The sequence below is a fragment of the Sceloporus occidentalis genome, unplaced genomic scaffold, assembly GCF_023333645.1.
Source record: "Sceloporus occidentalis isolate IW3139 unplaced genomic scaffold, rSceOcc1.0.p SCAF_80, whole genome shotgun sequence".
In the NCBI taxonomy this organism is placed as follows: domain Eukaryota; kingdom Metazoa; phylum Chordata; class Lepidosauria; order Squamata; family Phrynosomatidae; genus Sceloporus; species Sceloporus occidentalis.
The window spans coordinates 2,882,864-2,908,107 of NW_028317060.1; the positions used below are offsets into that span (position 1 = coordinate 2,882,864).

Below are 25,244 nucleotides of genomic sequence, written 5' to 3' on the forward strand. Positions count from 1 at the left end.
GTCGTTAAGGTTGCTGCACTGAGATTGTTAACTTTGACCAAGAAGCACTTGCGGCTCTCCCGACAAATTTCTCCGAATACCCACTTCTGAGAAACCACTCGGCCAGCATTGTTCTTATGCTTAGTGAACAAGCTCTCCCCGATTTCAACAATTAATCCTTCGCCTCCAATCTTCTGTTTTTGGTAGTTTGATGAGGTAGTTAGCACAGACTTCTCGCATGTAGTTGTTCCAGTCAGCGATTGTGGTAACTTTGCCTAGCACGTCAATTGTCATCAAGGGGTTAAGTGAAGACATTTGATCGCTTTCTAAGCTTATTTTTTGCCATAACGTACCAAGCACATCATCAGTTGTTAACTAATCGTTTGTCCGTGACGTGCCTGACACGTCATTGGTCATTAAGGAGTTAAAGAAATTACATTTTACATTTGGTTTCCAGCCCTTCTTTGGGAGTACAAGATCCATATATACATACTGTACACACACATTAGGACCATAAGTATGCGACTTCAAACCTGACCATCACACCTATATCAGCATGGGCATTAACGCCAGGCTTTTCACAAGGTTTTTGGTGTATGCTTTTTGTGCCCATTCAGCCAAAAGAGCATTTGTGAGGTCAAGCACTCATGTTGGTCTGACTCTCGATCTGTGTTCCAATTCATCCCAAAGGTGTTCAGTGGGGTTAAGGCCATCAGGGCTCTTTGCAGGACATTCAAACCTTGTCTTTATGGACCTCGTTTTATGCACAGGGTCACAGTCATGCTGAAGCAGGAAATGATCTTCCTCAAACTGGTGCCACAAAGTTGGAAACATACAATTGCCTGAAGTGTTTTTGAATGCATTCTATGAAAAAGTTAGTAAAAATATAGACCTGGGGGTGGCTGTAGATGTGATTTATCTGGACTTTGCTAAGGCATTTCATACAGTTCCGCATAAAAGGCTACTCTATAAATTAACAGAAATAGGCTTAGGGGCAAATGTCTGTATGTGGATCACCTTGAATATGTGGTACAATTCTGGGCACCGGTCCTTAAAAAGGACATTATGGAATTAGAAAAAGTGCAAAGGAGGGCTACGAAATTAATAAGGGGATTGGGAAATACTAGTTATGAAGAGAGACTAAAAAAGTTAAAATTATATACGCTAGAAAAATGGCGTCTCAGAGGGGATATGACAACATTATATAAATATATGCAGGGCCAATGTAAAGCGCTCTTCAGTGACCTGCTCATTAACAGAAATATACCAAGAACAAGAGGTCACCCTCTGAGACTGGAAGAGCGCAGGTTTCATAGACGACAAAGGAAGGGATTCTTTACAGTGAGGACAATAAAGGTATGGAATTCACTTCCAAGGGAGGTGGTGTTATCCAATACATTAGATACCTACAAAAGGGACCTCAATATTTTCTTAGAAAGACATGACATACAGGGATATAAATAGAATAACATTAATATTTTAGAGCTTCTTGATCCAAGGAGTCAAAAAGGAATTTTTTCCCCTGATGGCAGAATTCGAAGTAGCTTAATTAGTGTTTTTTTGCCTTCTTTTGGATCAAGAATAGGAAGGTTAGGTAGAAGGGTTGAACTTGATGGACTTAGGTTTTTTTTCAACCTTATGAACTATGTAACTATGTAACTAAAGGACTAGCCTAAACCCTGAAAACCAGCCCTAGACCATTATCATACCTCCACCAAACTGATGGTATTGAGGACAGACAATTTTTACATACTATGCAGTTCAGCGACCCCGCTCTGTGCATGGTCTACAGCTTTGTGGCTGAGCTGTTGTTATTCCTAGACACTTCCACTTTTCAATAATAGCGCTTACTTTGTACTGAGATGGAACCAGCATGGCAGAAATTTTTAAAACTCACTTGTGGTAAAGGTAGCATTTTAGGACAGTGCCACATTTAAAACCACAGAACCATTCTACTCCCAATGTTTCTGTATGGAGATGGCTGCCTACGTGCTTGATTTTATACACCTGCTAGCAATGGGTGTGGATGAAACACCTCAACTCAATCATTTTCAATACTTATTCACCTGCACTAATAATTTCCCCCCTAAACGTCCCATTGAAATCTAACTAATAACTAAACAATGGAACAAAAGAGATAAATAAACCATAAGGGTTACAAAGTGTAGATGCACAAAAGCTGCTGATCGCTCTCTAATCAAGGCAAAAAAAAATCCTAGTAAATTTGATTTTCATTTTTCACAGACACAAATCTCTCACAATACTGAGCTGTTCTGCTCTCTCTGTCTCACAGACAGAGGCAGGGAGATGTTTACAAACATTTCCCTTGGCAACAAGCATGTGATTCGCTCCTAGAGCGATCAAATGCTTGGAAATGACTGTGATTGGCTGTTGCTAGTCTGCTTGAGCTTCTGGGCAGAGAAGAACAGCACCCCCCCCCCCACCTTGATAACAAAGAATTCTCACCACAGTTCGAGTTGCTCTTCGAATGATCACATACTCAGCAAGGTCTTCTCTTTGGCTGTTGCTGGTCTACCTGGACTTCTGGACAGACAGCACGAGTGATCTTGCCTCTAAACTATTTCTAGTAAATGTCTGCATAATGAAATTAGTATAAGCATATCATTTTGTTAATACTAGGCTTTAACTGAGGTTTAACATACATAACCCTGCCCCTTTCCTATTTGCTCTGTCTTTCCTAAATTGCATACGCATTTAACCTTGCCGCCCAATCACAAGTATCATTAACCCCTTCGTGACAAAGGCTGATTTTACTTTTTGTACCCTTCGTGACAATGGCCGTTTTAACATTTCTGCGCTGCTCGTGTTTAGCTGTAATTTTCTTCTTTCCCGTTTACTGAACCCACACACATTAGATATTGTTTTTTTCAGGACAAGAAGGGCTTTCTTTAGATGACATTGTTTTGATTGTATCATATTATTTACTATTGAAAAAAGTATAAAATATGGTGAAAAATTTAGAAAAAAATGACTGTTTCTAACTTTTAGTTGAAAAATCTTTTACTCATCTATAAAAGGTAATAAAAAAACCTGCTAAATAGATTCTACTATTTGTCCTGAGTTTAGAAATACCCAATGTTTTTATGTTTTTTGCTTTTTTCTGCACGTTATGGAGCAATAAGTACAGGTAGTGTTTTGCTATTTCAAAGCCATTTTTTCCAAATCTGGTAATTCTTCCCCCCATGTGCCATTTCGGGTATCTTTGAACCCGGCCAATGCAATTTACCCCATCAAATCATATATTTTTGAAAACTAGACAGCCCAGGGTATTCCAAATGCTGGTATTTTAACCCTTTCCAAGCACTTATTCTACCATCAGCCTTTGTCAAACTTTATGGTAGTAATTTTTTTGCATTTGTTTTTTCACACACATTTTACTTTAGGTATGAATAAACAGGTTCTGGTATATGTCACTATCATAAAACACCTCAATATGTGTTTATCAAGATCTCCTGAGTACAGCGATACCCCACATTAATGATTTTGCCTGGCTGTTTGGGGGCAAAAGGGCCACATTTGGGGCATGCACATTTTTCAATGTTGAACTTTGGCATTTGGGGATCCACTGCCCATGCCCTATTTGGTACATCTTTGAGCCGGGCCATTTAAGTGTGCCCAATAAAGCCATATATTTTTGAAAACTAGACATCCCAGGGTATTTCAAATGCTAGTATTTTAACTCTTTCCATGCACCATATCTACCACCAGTCTTTGTCAAACTTTGTGGTAGTCATTTTTTTGCATTTGTTTTGTCACACACATTTTACTTCAGGTATGAATTAAGAATTTCTCGTATATGTCACTATCACAAAACACCCCAATATGTGTTCAGCAACATCTCCTGAGTGCAGTGATACCCCACATGAATGATTTTGCCTGGCTGTTCGGGGGCAAAAGGGCCACATTTGGGGCATGCACATTTTTCAATGTTGAACTTTGGCATTTGGGGATCCACTGCCCATCCCCTATTTGGTACATCTTTGAGCCGGGCCATTTCAGTGTGCCCAACAAAACCATATATTTTTGAAAACTAGACACCACAGGGTATTTTAAATGCTGGTATTTTAACTCTTTGCATGCACACATTTTACCACCAGCATTTTTTCAAAGTTTGCAGTAGTATTTTTGTGTGTGTATTTTTCCCACACACACCTACTTTATGTATGAATTTACAGCTCCTGGTATATGCCGCTGTCACACGACACCCCAGTATGTGTTCAGCAACATCTCCTGAGTACAGTGATACCCCACATGCATGGGTTTGTCATTTTTGGGGGGAACTAAAAGGCCACATTTGGTACGTGTGTATTTTTCTTATTGGAAATTAGATGTGTGGCCATCCTTCCCCCCGTGTTAATTGGGACCTTGTTGAACCCGGCCAATTCAATTGACCCCATCAAATCATACATTTTTTAAAAGTAGACACCCCATGGGCATTTAATATGCCAGTATTTTAACTGTTTCCATGCGAGAATTGTTTTAAGCTAATATGCTAATTTTAGGACTTGCTCACAAAAATATATTTTTTATATATATATATTTTTTTTTGCCTTTTTTTTTATTTTTTTAACATTTTTTTTCAACTTGAAGGTTCCCCTGATAGTGACATCAGTGGGAAATAATTTTTACATTTTACTGTTTTTTTACTATTTTTTTTCTAATTATTATTAATTTTATTTTATTTTTAATTTATTTTTTCTAATCACACTGTGATTAGAAAGCTGAGCTCCATTGACTTGCATGATTGAATGCAGTACCTATATTCAACCTGCAAGTGGAGCCAGAGTTCTCTAGAGGGTCTGGAGACCGTCTAGCGAACTTTTTAGTCTTTATTGGGTTTTTTTCCCGGGCCGCCGCCATCTTGCTGATGGCGAAGATCACCGGCAGCTGCGGCTGTGACCGCTCTCCGGAGCATTAAACTTCCTAAGCTAAGCTCCCATTCCACCCTGGTATAGCATGTGGTACAGGTAATATATATATATATATATATATATATATATATATATAAAAATATGACCTTGGAGGTCTTTGCCCTAAACCATTAAACTCTTATAAACGACATCCCATTTTTGTAGCCTACCAAGCTCTAAGCCATCTATACCTTCTCTGCCTCACCTTTACCAATTTAAACCTTGATACCAGCCAATGTCTGACCGGTTGTCTATGTTGTATGTGTTCCTCAGTGTTGCCAGCTGCCCGAGTATAACCAGTATCTTACATTTCAAGCATGCGACTTGCTCACCCTTTTCACAAAATATCACCTCAGGGGAAACATGTGCCAAGATTTCCAACATGCTACACAACATGTTATGGCAACAATAACATATACACATCCCCTCAGGTGGAGAATAAGTATATATATATATATATATATATATATATATATATATATATATATATATGAATGTAAAATGTGTATGGTATATGTGTGTGTGTTAGTGTGAGTGTGTCAGAGTGGTGGGTGTCAGAGTGTCAGGGGTGAGCATAAGGTTAGTTGTGTCTCAGTGAGAGGGGGTAGTGAGAGTGTGTGGATGTGTGGGAGAATACTGTGTGTTAGAGCAAATTTGCTTGTTATCATGTGTGTGCACCACTAACTTTGTCAACACCATATCTGCAAGACATGCAGTCACATTTAAAGAGACACTCCAGCCATCCAACGCACTTTAATGCATACTGAATGATCCCTTTAAATGTTTGTAGTGTCCACATTGCAAACACATTTGACCCCACAAAACCAACTATTTGCCGTGCAGGAGATGTGTCACTTATATACTTTCTAGACTTGTGCAAACAAAACTTTTCGGACAACTGAATTTTTTTCCCCTGCCTTTCTGTTTCAGATAACATTATGAGGGCTTTTTCTACTCAAAAATGAAATTTGTTGTCGCCCACTCTCACTCACACACTCACTCTCTCTCGCATTGTCTCTCAATGTCTCTTCTTCCTGTGTCCACTTCTCCATGGTACCACCTCTGTTGACCAGGCCTCCCAGAGCATTTCTGCAATGCAGGAACGGATATCAGGCCAAGATTTACAGTTAACAAATAATAAGTTGTGTTCCACATGGTACGCACTTGAAGTTTTATGCGTGTGTAATATATTTAAAGTTGTGCTACATTTTAGAAACTGTTATTAGGTAAGGCGGTGGAACAACACTTTAAATGCCCCGATCTGCGTGGGCTATTTGTTTACAAAAAAAGCAAAGACAATAACATACATTAGTAATTAGGACACATCTATTCCAAAATGTTACAGCGTGAGCTAAAATAAATTTATGTGGGTACACATGGTGTTTTTGTGTTAGTTTGCCAGTCTGCTGGAACAAAAGGCCTGAGCACAGTTTGCAGGCTGGTTAGTCTTTGTAGTGTTCCTTATCAGAGGTAGCACACGATCAGACCAAGAGCCTGGAGGATAAGCATAGACTATATTGAAATACTCCACTCCAAGCATCATTTTATGAGTGACAGAATCATTTATCATTAAAATGTTCAAATCTCTCTCATTAAGGTCTTTATAACCCAATTATAGAAGTGTTATATCTCGGAGGGTGAATGCAGTGAGAAAACAGTTGTTTCCTGTGTTTCGGCAGAATGCCTTAAAGGGTGCCTATTTTAGACGTTCGTATTTGAATTTTTCTGATATCAAGCCAATTTCATGTATCAGCAGTAAAATAATCAACAGCATGTCTATTTACTGTGAATACAGAAACAACAAAGAAAATTAACCACCATTCAATACAGATGGCTAAAGCTGTACTAATCCAGATGAAGCTGAGGTCTAGCAAGAAGAAAGTTACCTTTCAGTAACATTTCGATTTACAAAAAGTGTATATCTGTTCTTTTACATTTTACGTTTTTCTACATTCTACACTAAATAAGTATACATCAATACCCCACATTAATATTTTTGTATGTCCAGATTTACATATTACCCTATATTATGTGTTTTTAATAATACTGGCTTAAGAGAATTTGAGTTTGTTATTGATTTTATATATATATATATATTTTTTTTTTTAAAATACCCGTGTTTGGTCTCCAGGATGTTGGGGTGTGAAATATGTTTTGGGAAACACGCTCATACCTTACAGATGTCAGCGCTGTAAAAGTGACATCACTGATCTCCCTATAGATTTTTTGTATTTTATTATTTATATCATACATTTAATTAAAAAAAAAAATTTTTTAGTTTTTCATTTTGTTGATCTCTTCCGTGCTGATCACACTGTCATCAGTAAGCAGGACTCCAATCAATCACCAGGAAGCCAGTGATGCTTCTGCCTACAGGGGAGAGTCCAGGCTGCCATTAGACATCCTGATCTACTGTATAGTGGCAGGGAGATGTCCTTGCCACTGTAAAAAAAAGTAATGACTTAAGGGGTATGTCCTAAGGGGTATCCTTCCATCTTTTTTATGGACGTACCTGTACATCTATAGGGGCGTAAAAGGGTTTACTGTTCTCAGGACCTGCATTATTGTTCCTCCCATTATATTATCTCTGTACTATTGTCATAGTTGCCGAAAGGAGAGGGCTTCAGGACAGAAAAGCGATCAGGTGATATTAGTTATGCCTTTCTCCACCACAGGTCCATCTCCCTTACAAAACTTGTAAACCCTTCCTTAAGATGGGGTACTACATAAGCTGAATTGAATGCTTTTGTAACTAATTACTATTGTTGAATGCCAGAAGCTTTCACAGAAATAATTCTTCATTCAACTATGAATTTGCCTCTTTCTTAACTTTGGCTGGGGATCCTCAATCATCATGTGACACAAATCCAGGGACAGCTATGCTGTTGCCATAGAAACTGAAAAAAAATTCTTACAACTGTTTATGTGATTAAATCTGTAAAATAAACAACACAATGACAGATATCCCGAGAGTTGTTTAGCGGAGATTTAAATTCATGTTTTGCGTAAGAACAGGACCTTTGATGTTCCCATGCACATTGCACTAAGTTTCCATTTTCTCTATTCCCTAAACTTGTCTGTCATCTTCCGTCTGCGTTTTCATCAATTTCCCTTCCAAAGTGTCTCTTTAGCTCCTTCTCCCAACCATTTGCTTCCTCGCCTATCTCAGTCCTCTAATATTCTAGTGAGGGTTGCGGGTCCAAAGTTACAAGTTACCAATGTTAAGTCCTCTAAGAGGACCCCAGTTTGGGGTTTTCTTCACACATTCACATATTGTACCAACCTCCATAAGCAGTTCATTCTAGCGCTTTTACACCTCTTACCTTGAAGTATGTCCTTCTCTAGGATGGAACCATAACATCTAATTGAAATAAGTGGCCTATATCTGCTCGGCCTGTAGGTTGAGTATTCACCAAGGACCTCATTTAGCCCTCAAATGGAGGTCTACCACTAGTACACGTTCTCATCCTTTTAGATCATTGTTTTGTGGATATATTTATGAAATATAACATCATCGCACTCACTAATGTACCAGTGCACACTATGAGTAATTCAGGTATTCATTGTGGGTGCTACTGAATGAGGAGGACCAACTCCTTTCTAAAAAGAAAAAAAATATGCCTACCATAGGCAATGTTCTCTCTAATTTTAGTAGTTGGTGTGTGCAGAAATCTTTATTAATTTTTTTCCCCTGTATGTGCGCATCCAATGCTTGTGCAAACATAAAACCTGAAATTGGTTTTTTTAGCACAGCTTCGCTCTCTCATGGCTAATGGCTCATGTCTTAATATAATACAAATATAAGTGCAATCTATGAAGTCATGCATTTAGTTAAAATTTTATTCTATACTTTGAACTTTTACGTTTGAGCTACTTTGTTCTGTTTGTTGTTCCGTTCAAGGTCATCAATGTCTGTCAACTTGTGTATATATTTATGTGTAAGGCATTAGAGTGCGTGTATGTATGTGTAAGTGCTGGAGTGGTATGTAAACGTGAATGTATGGTACATACGGTGTATGTATGTATGCATTTCCCCCAAACCACCAACATTTCCATCCCCATCATCACCCATTTTTCATCCCAATTATCCCCCTCCATCTTCATGCCCCCAAACATATCACGCCACCCAGCATTACTTCCGGTGGGGCACTGACTGGCAGACTCTCAGGGGAAGACTGCACCGTGGACTGCCAGAGGACGGGGAGATGAGGGGGAAAAATGTTTGTAACCTTTTGTGCGCACGTAAATTTACTTACAGGGAACATCGACTTTAGGTAACTAAAATAAATCATCATCATTCTGATTTCTAACAAGAACCGTTCTAGTAAATCAATATTGAACTGCAAACCTTTTTACTTTTTTGTTGTTGATAGAATAACCATTTCTTTTAAATGCAATATTTCATTGATTTTTGCAAGTGGCTTTATTGAAAATTACAGAACAAAGAAAAAAAATCATTTAGTTCCAGGTTGTGCACCAGGATACTTGAAGTGTAAAGACGATCACATAACAGGTCAAGTAACCCGATATATTGTATATATCCTGATCCAAGAGGCTTCCCACTGTGTTATTTACACACACACGCATATATACATATATATATAAAATATATACACGCATATATATATAAAATAAGTAGCCCTAATGTATTATAACCGACTGTAAACTTGTGAGCAGGGTAAAGACCTAATGTAACGGTTCAAATGAATCCGTCTTATCTGTTGAATATATTGTATATACGAAGTAATGTGTAAGTTGTGCTGTATAAATAAATGATAATAAATAATAATAATAATTAGTATTATTATAATAATAATAATAATTATTATTATCAGTTACATGTTAGTTAAGGGTGATGGCCTTAAAAAGTAAAAAATGCAACAAAAGTACTCTTTTATAGTGAGAATTTCTGTCCCTATCACCAGCTATAGCGATGCAGGGCTGTGGAATATGTATTGTAGTCATTTCCATAGAACTGCCTCTCATCATCCTTTACCAAGCAGGGAAAACAATTATCTCACACAATCACACACTCACACACCCACACACCCACACACCCACACACCCACACACCCACACACCATCCCCTCCTTTCTCGACGATCCATCCTTTGTTGCCCACAGCGCCCACAGTTCCCAACCTCAACCTCCTCCTTCTCCTCCTTCTCCTCCTCCTCCTCCTCCTCCTCAGCGTTCCATGCTCCGGTGGAGCTGGCCGGCCCCTAGTGCCCGTGACGTCAGAGCGCCGGCAGCGGCATGACGTCACAGCGTATGGACCACAGGCGGCCTCCAGTCTCCGGGCTGATTCCCTGCACCTGGTACTGTATCTAATAATTAACGGATCCCAGCCCATCTAGCTATATAAGCGTGCGAGCGTATGTATGTGTGTGCGTATATGCGAGGGACTTTTTCCTCCCCGATTAGCGGTCTATCCGTAGAACGCGCAGCGTTGTGTTATCAGAGGCACGCAGAAAAAGTTGCACGCAGTGTTTGGGGATGTGCGGGGCTATTCCGTGCCATGGAAGGACTTTGCGATTGTGTAACTTTTTGTGTGTTACCGAGAACTTGCGATGTGTGTTTAGTAAACAATCCTCATCTGATGTATCCATTGTTTGTAAAGGCTGGAGAAGCCCTGAAAGTACATGGATATCCCCAGACCCTTCTTCTCACATGAGTTATATGCTGGCCCTAGGGAATGCTCACACTCACTTTTGGCAATAAAATCCTATTATCTTTATTTATTTTTTTTCGATAGCGCCATCCTATTCCGTAGCGCTGTACCAAGCATCATTTTCATCCATGCTTGGTGGTTGTTTTTATACTAAACCCCTCATTCCTGCTGCTTAGCGTAAGAAATCATCGGGGTTGTCGCTGAAAAGAAGTGTCAGGGATTTACGGTCTACGAGAGGATTACTTCTAATCCATCTGCTGATGCTGCTTTAGAATAAATGAATTCACGTCGGTTACTTGTTTAACACCTTTAGAACTGTGTTCGTTTTGAGTTAACCTGGAAGAGTTAAAATCCTGGAGGAAGGCGCATTTCTTTTTGTTTTTCCCATGGGCACTTAAAGGGTTAAGCTGAATGTCATTTTTTTCAAACTTTACTGAGAGGGGAGTTGTTAGGTGGAACAGCCTCCCAGCAGGAGTGGTAGAGGCTTGACCAGTGAAGCAATTTAAACATGCTTGGGATAAGCTGACAAGACCAAGGACTGAAAAAGGTCTGACTTCGGGAAAGAAGGGCCAAATTCAATTTACGTATAGCTTCATTCATAACGTTCTATATTGTCCAAGATTTGGATTACATATGGAGATTTGTTTTTAAAAGTATGAATTTATTGGTCGCTTTAATATTTTGAATGGTTGGGGTTATACATGGTGCTGGACTTAACCCCCGTTTTGTATGAGTCTGTCAATCCTACGTTTTTCTCAGAATATATGCGTTGTAAGAAGAGCTGTGTAAATTGTTGGCGCTATATAAATAAAATCTAATAATTAACCCCCCCCCCAAAAAAGCTAATAAAATACTTTTCCAACTTTGTGTAAATGCAAATAACGCGATACGTTCTGATAAACACTCTGCATTTTTTCTGTGACAGTGAAGTGATCTAATGCATGTCATCTAAGATACTTTAATACATATATAATTATTATTCATTGTTTTATATAGCGCCATCCTATTCTGTAGCGCTGTACAATGGGTAGACAGGACATAAGCAGCATATAACAACAATTTGACTTACAGAAACAACAGGTGAGGCAGACCCTGCGCTTATGAGCTTACAATCTACATAAAATATACGTTATATTAAACTATTTCAATGTGTTTTATGTTTCAGGAAGGACTGAATTTGAACACAATGCTGGAGACCATTGGTGAGAAATCAATTATTTATTTATTTTTTAAACTTTTTCCTATTAAAGGGAAAGTCTCATGGAAAAGCCAAACTGATTTTTTATAACAATGATAGACATTCATTATTCAGAGTCTGTCTGGGTAATTAAGACAGAGCCATTCTATTTTTCTTTCTTTTTTTTTTTTTCAACAAGACAAGTGGGACTTTGACTAGTAGGTTAGACCAACACAGCTACAACACACATAAGTGGCTTATGTGAAAAAATCATATTACATAAAAATACTTTTGAAAAGTAATAATAAATTGGTGGACGTTCTCTGTTACGTTTTTAGGAAAAGCTATGCCCCTCCAGAGTGTGGCAGATGTCTTTAAAGTGTTAAATCATTATAATGCCACCATGTTCAGTGTTGTAGCCATGGGCTCAGTTTTGAAAAATGACATTAAAATAATGTATTTAGAGGAAACAACAACACAATAACAGAATAAATCCTTGTGTTTGGGCATGTAGATACCCACCGTGCCTTGCAGGCAGTGGAACGTCTGCATGCAAAGGTCCGGGAACGCGGGGACACGGCGAACGAAGAGAAGCTCTGTCTGCTCAAATCTGTTCTACAAAGTCCTCTTTTCAACCAGATTCTGAGTCTGCAGACCTCGATTCAGCATATGCGGGAGCAGGTGAGAGTACGCACATTCTGTCTATTTTGTGTCCTCCTCTATTCTGTTCAGAGCAGTGGCTACTACAATCGGTTTTATTTCTCAATTATAATATGTTGGGCGGTTAGCTGTTTGATGCGCGTGGGTCGGTATTTATCACACATCCGGTATCTTTGGCAGCCTCCTAAACAATGAATGCATATTAAAGTACTTCATAAACAGAATCCCTCCTCCATGCTCCGTGGTTCTATGCCACTAACTCTCAGGAAAGTGCTCCAGTTGATCGGTCACTGAGCCGGCACAGGAGCTGACTGGCAGTAAGAATATCATGTGGCGGGAGACTTGTTTTAGCAGAATCCCTCCATGCGTTTGCAAGAGGGACACCTCAAATGTTGAGTATGGAAGTACTCTGAGTACTTTATTGCGCAGTTTTCAAAAAGAAAAAAAATAGTTAATGTGGAAACTTCAGCCCTGCAGCTGCTCTCCTCCTCTATGGTCAGACAATTCTTGCAACCGATTGGATACTTGAAGCAGCCAACCAGCTGCAGGAAGGCCCTTCCTTTGAAATCAGTAGGAGTGCTTTCCTCACATGCACACAGGGGTTTGAGCAGACACCCACCCTCAGCTTTTGGCGAGCCAGCTCTGGGGGTAATTATGTGACGTGCGAGGAGATGTGTTCTGCCAAACTCACCTCTTGCATGGAAGGTAGCTGAGGGGTTGGGAAAGAGGCAAATGCGTAAGTGGAGATATGGGAGATTGCCCTATGCGTTTGCAATGGGGACACCCCAAAAATTTTAAGGGACCTCGCAGTTGTTGTATGCATTAAAGTACATGTGGTGGTTGGGGAGGATCTTTAATGTTCATTCTTCCTATGTAAGAAATTTTAATAAAGCACACTTTCCTCTAGAAGAAGCTTCAGCATCCCACCCAACTCTGCTATGCACACCAGTTTTGGCTGCTTGAAGGAGCTACTCGCTGGTAGGATGGAGTGCATCTTCTGCATGCCGAGGAGCTAGGTGACGGGGAGAAAGAATTCAAATGTATAGGTGGGATTCTGACGAATCCCTCCACACCTTTGCTAGGGAGAAATGTTCACTAAAAGGAGTCAATGTTTGAACAACAAGCACAGCAAACAGATATTGTAATCCAGGTAGTCCTCTGCTTAAGCATGTATACAAATTGTTAAACCCTTTTTTTTTTTTCTTCTTCCCTCTTTTGGTAAATATTTCCATTTCTAGTTTTTCATGGAGTAGTTTACCTTCTTGCGGGTGTTGCTATATCCTGTAATCTATCATAACTTTGTACAGTATATATCTCTAGAACATGACAATGTTACACTAAAAAGGGACAGTTGGTTTTGGTTCCTCACTTCACTGTTCATTATGAAGAGCCAATGCTCTCCAGCAAGAAGGGCCGAAGTGGCCCTGTACGATTGTTTGCATAAGGAGACTTATTGCTGATTTAACAATGCATTACACAGGGCCCGCCAAGCTTTTCCTGCCGCAGAAGCTCATTAGTACTGGCCTTTCCTAATGTATGGTGAAGTCATGGAGTAGAAACCACAATTCTCCTGAAGAACCTCCACTTTAGTAAATAAACCTTGTATTGTCTAGTAACACCTATAAAGTACTGTATAAACGTAAGTCGTTCCTTGTTTTATCCCACGAATGATAACTCCCATTTAGTGGTGAGGATTTCTTGATGATTGGGTTTGCCCTATAAGGTGCTTCTGAATCCATGGTGGTGGAGATCTAGAAGTATTTTAATTGCTTTGTGTGGGCTGAGGCAATACTTAGCATTCCTAACCAGCCATGTTCCCTTAACCCCATACTCCCTGATCACTGCTTCACATAGTATGTGCATTCTTTGTTCAGTTTATATTACTTTCACACGCTAAGCTGAAATTTGTCTTGTCCTTCTCAACCGCTTTTTATGAACTCCTTCCAAGTTTATCTGGTTTGTCTGAAATATGCATTTCAGAAATCGTCCACAAGAATGTATACTAAAACCTCTAAATTCCTGCTTAGTATTTTATGCGTTTATAATTATTTCACAAGGTTAATGCAAACCGCGAATGAATATGGTGGGGTTTTTTGCCAATTTTCTTTTTTCTTTACATATATCTATGAACTATAGGCTTGATCATCTTAGTTGTTATCTATGGTTTGTTATCTATGGTATGTATGTAGCCAAAACGCAGCAGTTTCCTATACGCACATGGTTAAAAATAAAATAACCGTAGACCAATATGCCAGGTCCATAAGAGTTATTTTATAAATGTAAATAGATGTGTCAACATATTACTTAGAAATGTATTGTAAATGGGTTAAGACATTGTAAAAAAAATATAAAAAAAAAATATATATATATTTTTTTTTAGAAAATGTTGCTTAACAAACACTATACTAAGTGATACTGTGTTTCTATAATGCGTGTTCAGTGGGATAATTCCTATTTGAAGATTTTTTTCTTCTGTACTTGCACTGGCTGTGGTTTGAGTATTATTTATATTAGGGCTGCAACTAACGATTATTTTAATAATCGATTAGTTGGCCGATTATTTTTTCGATTAATCGATTAATCGGATAAAAAAAAAACAATATGCAAATTTTTTGTTTATTTAAAATTTAATGAACTGGATGTTAAAAAAGAACTTAAAATTTACATTAACATTCTTATTTTGTTATGATGTAATAAAAAAACAATATGTTCAAAGTACAAAAACCCAAACACAATATTTATGAAACAAAATAACCCCAAACATTCTGAAAAGAGGTGGACTATTACTGTTCAAGAAACTTTGCCCCAGCCCTGGCACTTTGCACCCAGCACTTTGCACCCAGCCCTGGCACTTTGCACCCAGCCCTGGCACTTTGCACCCAGCACTTTGCCCCACCCCTGGCACTTTGCACCCAGCACTTTGCACCCAGCCCTGGCACTTTGCACCCAGCACTTTGCCCCAGCCCTGGCACTTTGCACCCAGCACTTTGCACCCAGCACTTTGCACCCAGCCCTGGCACTTTGCACCCAGAACTTTGCACCCAGCCCTGGCACTTTGCACCCAGCCCTGGCACTTTGCACCCAGCACTTTGCACCCGGCACTTTGCACCCAGCACTTTGCCCCAGCCCTGGCACTTTGCACCCAGAACTTTGCACCCTGGCACTTTGCACCCAGCACTTTGCACTGTGCCCCTGCACCCAGTCTCCAACTCTGCCCTGCACCCAGCCCTGCCCCCACATTCTGCCCTGCCCCCACACTCACACCCTGCACCCACTCTGCCCTGCACCCACACTCACACCCTGCACCCACTCTGCCCTGCACCCAGTCTCCAACTCTGCCCTGCACCCCCACCCCCACTCTGCCCTGCACCCAGTCTCCTGCCCTGCCCCCACACTCACACCCTGCCCTGCATCCCCACCCCTACTCTGCCCTGCACTCAGTCTCCTACCCTGGCCTGCCCCCCCACCCCCACTCTGCCCTGCATCCCCTGAAACCCCACCCCCACCCCCGCGAATCGCTCTGTGCGAATGGAGCCACTCGCACAGAGCGAACCGCTCTGTGCGAATGGAGCCACTCGCACAGAGCGAACCGCTCTGTGCGAATGGAGCCACTCGCACAGAGCGAACCGCTCTGTGCGAAGGGAGCCACTCGCACAGAGCGAACCGCTCTGTGCGAAGGGAGCCACTCGCACAGAGCGAACCGCTCTGTGCGAAGGGAGCCACTCGCACAGAGCGAACCGCTCTGTGCGAACGGAGCCACTCGCACAGAGCGAACCGCTCTGTGCGAACGGAGCCACACGCAACTAAAAGAAGGCGGAGAGTGCAGCGGAAGCGGGGAACGCTCGCGGAGGTAAGTAAAAGGAGCCGAGTGCTCCAACAACGAATCGATCACTCGATTAATCGATAACGGAAATCGTCGACAACGATTTCCGTTATCGATTATTATCGATTTTATCGATTCGTTGTTTCAGCCCTAATTTATATTATATTATTTATATCCATATTTATATGGCTTTGACAAGAATGTTGAGATTTGACATCATAACACAGTATACTCAATAAGATGACCACGTCAGCATGTTTTTTTGTTGTTACATACAACACGTTAAATCTTACCCTGTGGTTTGTGTGTGTGGGGTGTAAAGTAGGCTCAGTACTCGATAACTCGTTTATACAAACCACACAGTACATGGGTGGTCAGCATGTGAAATGCATATTTGTCCTAGAAAAAAATGTCCAGTATGGTCACCCTAGGCCTTGGTCACTGAATGTATGAAAAAAGACCACCAGAAGAGAGATCTGAGCTGGTGCAAGCACACAAGTTATTGTTGACTCACTTAAAGGGACAGTTTACTGTTCCTGACACTCCATTTAAAACAGAATGCATATTAAAGTGCTCTGTGAGTACTTACTAGCCCTGCAGCTGCCTTCCTCCTCTGTGATCTGACGATTCATGCTACTGATTGACTGGGCTCCATTTAAATTGGAGGTAAGTATATTTTCAGCTGAACACACCTCCTGCATGACATAAAGCTGGTTGGTGGGGAAAGGGACAAAAGCACACGGGAAGATTCTGCAGAATATAAAGGGACAGCGCAGCTATCACAAGCATATGATGGTCAGTGCGCCCCTTTAACCCCTTAGGGGCCAGATTGCTTAACCCCTACCTAACCCTTAAACCAATTCTATTTAAATTTCCACTTATTAACACACACCACGCCAACTACCTAATATACATTAAAATTAAGTTTATGAAATTAACCCCTTGGGGACAAGTAGAAATAATTAAAAAAAAAGGAAAAATATGTATTTGTTTTTTTTTAAACCTGGTTCTTGTCGTCCAGGGAATACATTTTTCTTAGTTTTTTTTTGTCTCCCTCCAGCTCATTATCACAGTGAGATGGAGAGAAACAGACAGAAGTGCAGGGGATCTACTGTAGACTAAAGGCGGTAGTTTGTTCAGATGACGTACCGGGTACGTCATTAGTCCTCTAGGGGCATCTTTTTGTGACTCACCTGGTACATTGTTGGTCGCAAAGGGGTTAAGAAAAGTAGATACAGGGGTGCAAGGCTACTAGGTTCCTTTGGGCTCAGGGCAGGGTTGCAATAGATCCCACTGCACCACCCTTCTGCATGGCCTGCCTAGATTAATTACTTCTCTAAGCACTATTACAGCTCTCAGGGTTTTATTAGGCCAGATGCCTGTGGCACTTTTTTTTTGTTATACGTCATTAGGAAAGACTAACGTTACCAGGTATATGATGGAATTAAAATGCATAGATAGGGCAGTTTTGCGTTGTTTTATTGCCAGGACAGTGAAAAGTTGCAAAAAGAATGGCGGCAACTAAAGGGTGCATTAAAATAAAATCTACACTACCTCTTAAACGTACAATGGGGCATTAAATACAGAAAATACACATTATTCGAGGTATAGATGGGACTGATGTTGGTAAGTTCTCTTGATTTAATGCAGTGCACCAAAAATGTGTATCATAAATCATAAAAATGCATATGTTTTGTTAATCTGGCAAAATATAATAGAAAAACAATTGCAGAGGTTTTGCCAGTTTGCGATACAGGAAACCTCATGTTTCAAACAGAATCTATTCATACCGTTAAAAGTGAGCTATGTTTTCTAGGAATAAGCATTTATTCATGAAGGCTGCTTTCCAAGTACAGCCTGCTGTATGTTGGTGATAATTTTGGGATTTCATGTGTCTACAGGCGCCCTGATCTCGTACGTTAACTTTGAAAGCTTCGTGTCCTCCTGTGCCAAACATGGACAGGCAGGGGGATGTTACAAAGGCTGAAGTTCTGAGTGCAAAAAATAATCCGATTTGCATACAGCACGAGAAAGTACGCTGTGGAACAGTTTCATGGTTAGACATTAAAGTCATTTTTCCCTCCCCTCTATTTTCAGGCAAATGTGACTCCCTCTGTATCTTCAGTAACAGAATTTGCCCAGCTTTCTCCCTACGGGAACAGCTCTCTTACTGCACTGCAAAATGAATCCTATATTGTGGCCCAACAAAATGGAAGCCAGCTCAACGGTGCGGAGATGGCAACAAGGTCCACGTCTACTCAGATCAATGGCATAGCTGACAGTGAGGATTTTGATCAGATCATCAAACAAATGGCACAAGTATGTATTCATTAGTTAGTGATAAACATGTGTGCAGCATGGTACATGTAAGGAATTATGGTGGTCCACCAGGAGGTCTGGTTATAGACTAACCATGGCCGCCATGTGAGTTTGTATTGTCACTAGCCTTGCTGACAGCTCTATCTGGTTTTGGATGTAAAGATTGTGCTTACCTTGGTTTACTTTTCACATACATGTCTTAACTTCCTTTAACCTGGCAAGCTATGGTGTGCCAACGTCAACTATTCCTTACATGCTTTGTGTGTACAAATAAACGCTTTCTAAACAATGTAGAAGCTGAAGGCGATAAATGTTACTTGGATGCAAAAAGCCATACATTTGAGTTCTCCCAGGTAATGCTCCGATTGCTATCATCAATGGCTAGAGTGTTATGCTCATATGAGCTCAGTTATACAACATTTATATTTAAAGCATAGATGAGCACAGCTTTATAAAACAAGAAAAGGCATGGCGGTGAAGTCAATGGTTATGATGAAATATGTGTGTTTCAGCCTCACTCCATAGGACCTTTATTGACTAAAACTACCCTCTGATGATAATGTTGTAAAAATTGTAGCTTTCATAAATATCTCGCTGTTAGTGGGCATGCTTCAAGGTTTGTTCTTCAGCTGTCCTTGTTAAAAGATGTAATTGGCAACCCCGTTGAACCCAATTCTTGGACAAAGCTTTTACCTAAACTTTTGGACCACAAACTTGCCGCTCCAGTTGAACTGGCAACACAGAACAATCCTGTTATCAGACATTCTAAATGTTAACCAAATGGTTACTTTTACCAGTGACTCTTGGGTATATGTTAAGAAGAGGTACTAGTCCCTTGGCTTAGATATAAAAGGTTCTCTGGAGATGACATGGACAAAGGGAAAATGACCATTTCTACTTCCCGTCTATATCCTCTTTTTTTTTTTGCCCTGCAATTTTCCATCTGTATATTCAAATTCTCTGTATCTCTTCATGGAACTAATTTTTGTTATTTTAGGCATAAAGTAGGTCTTTGGTCAAACTAATTGATTTTTGGGTTATACTTTATTCTTGTACATTGATAATCAGGGTGCATAATTTACAGTTTCTGATTAAATGTGCTTTATTTTTTTTGCTGCAGGGTCGCCTGGTGGAAACAATGGATTTATTGAAACCTTCTAGTGGCAGTCTAGGTTTCAGTGTAGTCGGCCTGAAGAGTGAGAATCGAGGGGAGCTTGGAATATTTGTGCAAGAGATCCAAGAAGGAAGTGTTGCACACAGGTATGACGAGCTTTTGCTTTGTATTACTGAAGATATTTGATATTTGTTTCTCAGGACTAATTATGAAATTGTCAATGTCCCATGTTAGCAAGCAGCCTGCTAACCTAATTGGCAACTTTGCTATGCGCTGGCATTGAGCAACCTCACCTTGTTAGTGAGCTTGGCTGTTTCAGTTAAAGATCATGTTTCACACTACATATTAAATTAATGATCATTAGCACCTGTTTGGTATAACTGTTTTATCATACACCTTACCTAGAAGAATTGATGCCACAATTTATATTGGTCTTGTAAAGATTTGTTTCTGTTCACTCACTTAGCATTTTTTAAATGATAAACATGTCTATTTTTGAAAACATAATTTGCAGCAATTGTTTAGACCTGCCTAAAAGATTTGCACAGATATATATGGCATTTACCACATTAGGCAGGACCCAATGTGCAGGCTATGTAGAGAGTCTTCTGAGACAGTCCAGCACATAGTGGCAGGGTGTAAGAACAGTACACCTAATGGTCTAAATGGGCTAAACCCTCCCAAGTCCAAATGAGAGATTCCACTGAAGGTTGTAGGGAATAGCAGGGCTAAGATCCTGTGGGGCTTCCAGATCCAGTCGGGCAAGCAGGTGCTGGCCTATCAACCCAACATTGTTGTGGTAGAGAAGGACCAGAAGAAGGCAGCGGCGATAGATGTAGCAGTGCCAAGTAACAGCATTATTAGGAAGAAGTAGTATGAGAAGCTGGAGAAGTACCAGGGCCTGAAAGAAGAACTAGAGAAGATGTGGAGAGTGAAGGTCACCGGAGCCCTCGGGATGTAACTACTAAGCTGGGAGTGTGGGTTCAACAGATTCCAGGAATTACATCAGAAAACTGTGTCCTGAAGAGTGCAGTGCTAGGAACAGCTAAGATATTGTGCAGAACCCTCAAACTCCCAGGCCTCTGGTAGAGGACCAGTTGAGGAAGACATATACCCCCGGTTGGGGTGACAAGGGAATTAAAAAAAAAATATATATATATATATATATATATATATTTGTCCCTGGCTGACTGATTGATTTAATGCCCTCTCAAATTATGCATATTATTCAAAATGCTAGAGAATAGTATAAAACGCTTTGTTTCCTATTAAAGTGTCCATGATAGCTTCTAGTTTTAGGTGATCTGACCTAGCTTTCATAAGACATTAGGTAAGATAAATAACCAATCAATGATTCATATTTTCTTTTTGCATTTTAAGGGATGGAAGGCTGAAGGAAGTAGACCAGATTCTAGCGATTAACAATCAACCACTTGACCAAACCATAACCCATCATCAGGCCATAGGGATTTTGCAGAGAGCAAAAGATCAAGTACAGCTTGTGGTTGCTAGAGGACCTTTGCCTCAGCTAATAAGCCCTGGAGTATCACGTTCAACATCTGATGCCAGCACGCTGTCTGTCATATCCAGCCCTGTGAGTATGGACTATCATTGTCCACGGCAAAAAAAATCCCATGTAATATTAGAGTAGACCTCTGACTTTCTTTGGTCTTTTTTCTTTAAAGCTAATTTTCTTTCTAATGTTATATAACGTGTGTCTTATTAGATACACTGGCAGCATGTGGAGACTGTTGAACTGGTGAATGACGGGTCTGGTCTTGGCTTTGGAATTGTTGGAGGGAGATCAACTGGTGTAATAGTTAAAACTATTTTGCCTGGAGGTGTAGCTGATAAGGTTGGTAGATTCATTTGTTTTATTATTTTAAGTTAAGTTCTTAACTCACATGTTAGCCATATGATGGTTCTCCCAGTTAGTACACGTTATAGCTAAAGTCTGTTCCAAGGATCTCTTGAAATCTTCTCCACATAATTCCTAATATGTTAATTTGCAGATTTATTACCTTAGAAACAATAATACATTCTTAACATCCCACAAACGTATTTTGTTTATTTGGGGGGTTATTTTGTCTCTAACTAAGAAAATCCTATTTTTTATCCTAGTGTCTTTTTTTTCTTTTTTTTTTTAGCATCCAGTATTTTTTCAGCAACAGCTATGACTGTAATATATTAAGCATTGTAACTATGCACTAATGAAGATGTTTACCTCTTTAGCATGGCAGACTGCACAGTGGAGACCATATCTTAAAAATCGGCGACACAGACCTTTCTGGTATGAGCAGTGAACAAGTAGCACAGGTTTTGAGGCAATGCGGGAACAGAGTGAAGCTTGTTATTGCAAGAGGATCAGCAGAGGATCCTGCAGCAGGTGTTCCTACCAGCGTTCAGTTGTCTATGCCGCAACCGCCTCTACCAGAAACAAAGGTCAGCGCAGTAACCACACTTTAGAAGACTTTTGTTTATTTAAGAAGCTTGTTACAGTGCTGCACCAAGATATACAGTGAGGTCAAATAAAACTTTTCATTACACCAACGTTACTCTACATTTTGAAAGGCTGATATTGTTTTCAAGTTTTGGGAGAAGGGCTGCATAATACAATGTTAATGCTCTGAGAAAACTTTCCTATCAGTTCCTATTAGTTTACTTAAGCATTATGCAGGACAGTCTTTACTTCACAAGATTGCCACTCCTAATTCATAGTTACATTTTTGAGATGAAGTTTTTCAACTCTCCAAAGTTCAGTGTATTTAGAAAGCCTAGAGTAGTTTAGGCTTTGGCACTCTGTACCAAGATCCCTTTGAGTAAATCTGTAGCTACACTGATTCAGAAGGTAATGGCTAACACTAGTTATATGTTTTACAATACTTGACATTTTTCTTTAAGGCGAATGAAGGAGCAATTAGGTATCCAGATGATGAAACATTTGATGTGAAGCTTACTAAAAATGCCCAGGGTTTGGGAATAACAATTGCTGGATACGTTGGTGACAAAAGCTCAGGTAATGACCTTTTTAACTAGTCATGGAACTCAACTAGTCTCCACAGGCCATAAATAGAACAGATAACCACCGTCTGATTTTTCTAATTTACCGGTATGTCTTTAATCAGTCAAGGAAAACATTTGTAAAACCATTTTTGTACTTGTGTATTACAAGTACGAAGGTTCTGTTATTGCTTTGGTCTAGATAATGTATTTCTTTGGTGCACTGATGCAAATGTCTTTTACATCCTTGTCAGAGCCTTCTGGAATTTTTGTGAAAAGCATTACCAAAGGCAGTGCTGTAGAGCATGATGGGAGGATTCATGTTGGAGACCAGATTATAGCTGTAAGTAGGCACATGCTGATGGTTTTTTGTTTGTTTTCTAGGTTTTTGCACTTTTATTTTTATGTTTGAACATTTTTTATTCATTTTTACGCAAAGCATTACAAATTGAGCCATAAAGATGACACTCCAAAGACAGTAGCCAATATGCTGGACATAAGTGACAGGATCCTGGTATTCACACATGGATGACCCAAGTGGCCTATGACAGACCTCTGTCTCCGCTTAACAATATCCATGCCACCCTTGCACTTGCACTTTTTATTGCATTTATCATGAGATTTTACATTTGTAGGCACAGTTGTGTGTGTTTTTTAATTTCAATTTTATATGATACTCTGCAGGACTATTAACCCCTTAGCAACAATTGATGCATTCAGCAACATCAAAAAAAACCCAAACAGGGTGCTAACCAGCGCATACCGCATGCCTTTACAAAGATGCCTTAACTTCTGCTGGCTGGAACAAATGACACTAAAAAGGTTCCAAGAGGATCTGTCCAGATCCTCCTGAGTTCCTTGAGCTCCCCCTGCATGCTGATCACATGTACTGCAATCAGCAATGCAGGGCAAATTTAGGAAATAGTTAAATTTGATTACATTTGTATTCTTTAAAAATGAAAAACTTAAGTAATGTCATCATGCATTTATAAAATGTCAAAAAGTAAAACGAAAAAATTGGTGCCAAAAAATACCTCTTGCCCCTCTCGCTAGAAATATACATAAAAAAAACAAAACAGTTCTTGCCCCCCAAATTAAGGAAAATATTGTAGGGTGTAAGGGGGCATTTTATGTCCTTATACAATAACAATACACCACTTGCACTTATTGCCCCATAACGTGCAAAAAAATTGGGTATTTCTAAACTTAGTACAAATATAGGAATCTATTGTGCGGGTTTTTTCATTAGTCAGAAAAGGTTTGTTTTTATTTTTCCGATTTCATACCATATTTAATTATTTTGTTTTATAATACATTATATGATCAAATAGTAGTGTCTAAGGCACAGAGTTTCAAGGATTTTCCCAGTGCTGACTTTTTTAACCTCAAAATACTGACGCTAAAAGGATATTTAATTGTGTCGCCATATATTTTGTTTCATTTTCATTTGTGGTGGAAACTGCAGAATGTTATCAACATCTGATTACCAGTATACAAGTTATAGCTGCGTTATTATACATTATTATTATACAAGTTTCCTTGTATGTATTGCCATAGGTTGATGGTACAAACCTTCAAGGGTATACCAACCAACAAGCTGTAGAAGTTCTACGTCACACAGGGCAATCTGTTCATCTAACTTTAATCAGAAGAGGGCATAAGCAAGAGTTTGGGATTCCGCCAGCCCAGGAGGCATCCAGAATCACAGAGAAGATGCTGGCATCTGTAGAAGATAGCAGAGGTAAATTGTACTGAGCTAGTAAATGCAATTGAAAGATTCATTCTAAATCCATGTCTTTTTCACGGTAAATCAATCACTCAGAGAGTCTGACACGAAAATGCATTACTACAAAAAATGTCCAGAGTTTCAAAACCCATTCCTGAGCTGTAATCCATAGCAATGAAAAGAAAACCACCGCAAACTGTTAGCTTGTCAGTGCCTCTGTGAAGCATCATAAGCAGCATATAATTAGACTGTCATCGCTTGCAAATATAGAACCTGTGCGAAAACCATATTCAGAGACGAACAGGGGAGCCACGAATAAAGATCCCTCTTTTAGAGCGCAGAGAATTTCTAAAATAAATTCAGTATGGTTCTTTTATTCATGTTCTTATCTCTCCTTATTGTAATACCTAACCGTAGTTATAATGATGACGTGATGGTGAATTTTTATAACCACTATGCCATGCATGGCTTAAAAAAAACTATATATTTTTTTTCTGCCTACAGTGGTCTTACGTTTTAATAAGCAGATTGTGTTCTGGTAATTTAAAAGGGGGAACAGTCACATTTACGGCCGTGTCCAATACTTATTCATACTCAACATACTGTGTTGGGGTTTCTTTGCTTTTCTAGTACAATAAGAATTGTGTCGCATTTTAAATTAATACCTCGCTTCAAGAGATTTATGATAAACAGACAAAAATGTAAAACAACGCATGGCTTTAAAGAACAATAGAAAATTAATGGGATTCTTTATCCAAGGTGCCATTGATAATGTTAAGCTAAAAATATGATGTTCGACTTCTTAGTGCAAGAGAAGTTAAAAGACTTTGGTAGCTAAACTGGTG

General features: G+C 39.6%; 1 protein-coding gene across 1 annotated transcript in view; it reads left to right on the forward strand.

Annotated features, from left to right (window-relative positions):
- Positions 1-11,763: 11,763 nt before the first annotated feature.
- The window catches only part of LOC149285343 (multiple PDZ domain protein-like), a 54,100-nt gene continuing 40,619 nt past the window's right edge, over positions 11,764-25,244 (forward strand). Inside the window, exons 1-10 of the mRNA XM_089495501.1 lie at positions 11,764-11,782; positions 12,272-12,438; positions 18,338-18,559; positions 19,680-19,819; positions 21,054-21,267; positions 21,400-21,528; positions 21,906-22,115; positions 22,575-22,689; positions 22,928-23,016; positions 24,231-24,414. Coding sequence (XP_089351627.1) covers positions 11,767-11,782; positions 12,272-12,438; positions 18,338-18,559; positions 19,680-19,819; positions 21,054-21,267; positions 21,400-21,528; positions 21,906-22,115; positions 22,575-22,689; positions 22,928-23,016; positions 24,231-24,414 — 1,486 coding nt within the window. The 5' untranslated portion in view covers positions 11,764-11,766. The remainder of the gene's footprint in view (positions 11,783-12,271; positions 12,439-18,337; positions 18,560-19,679; positions 19,820-21,053; positions 21,268-21,399; positions 21,529-21,905; positions 22,116-22,574; positions 22,690-22,927; positions 23,017-24,230; positions 24,415-25,244) is intronic.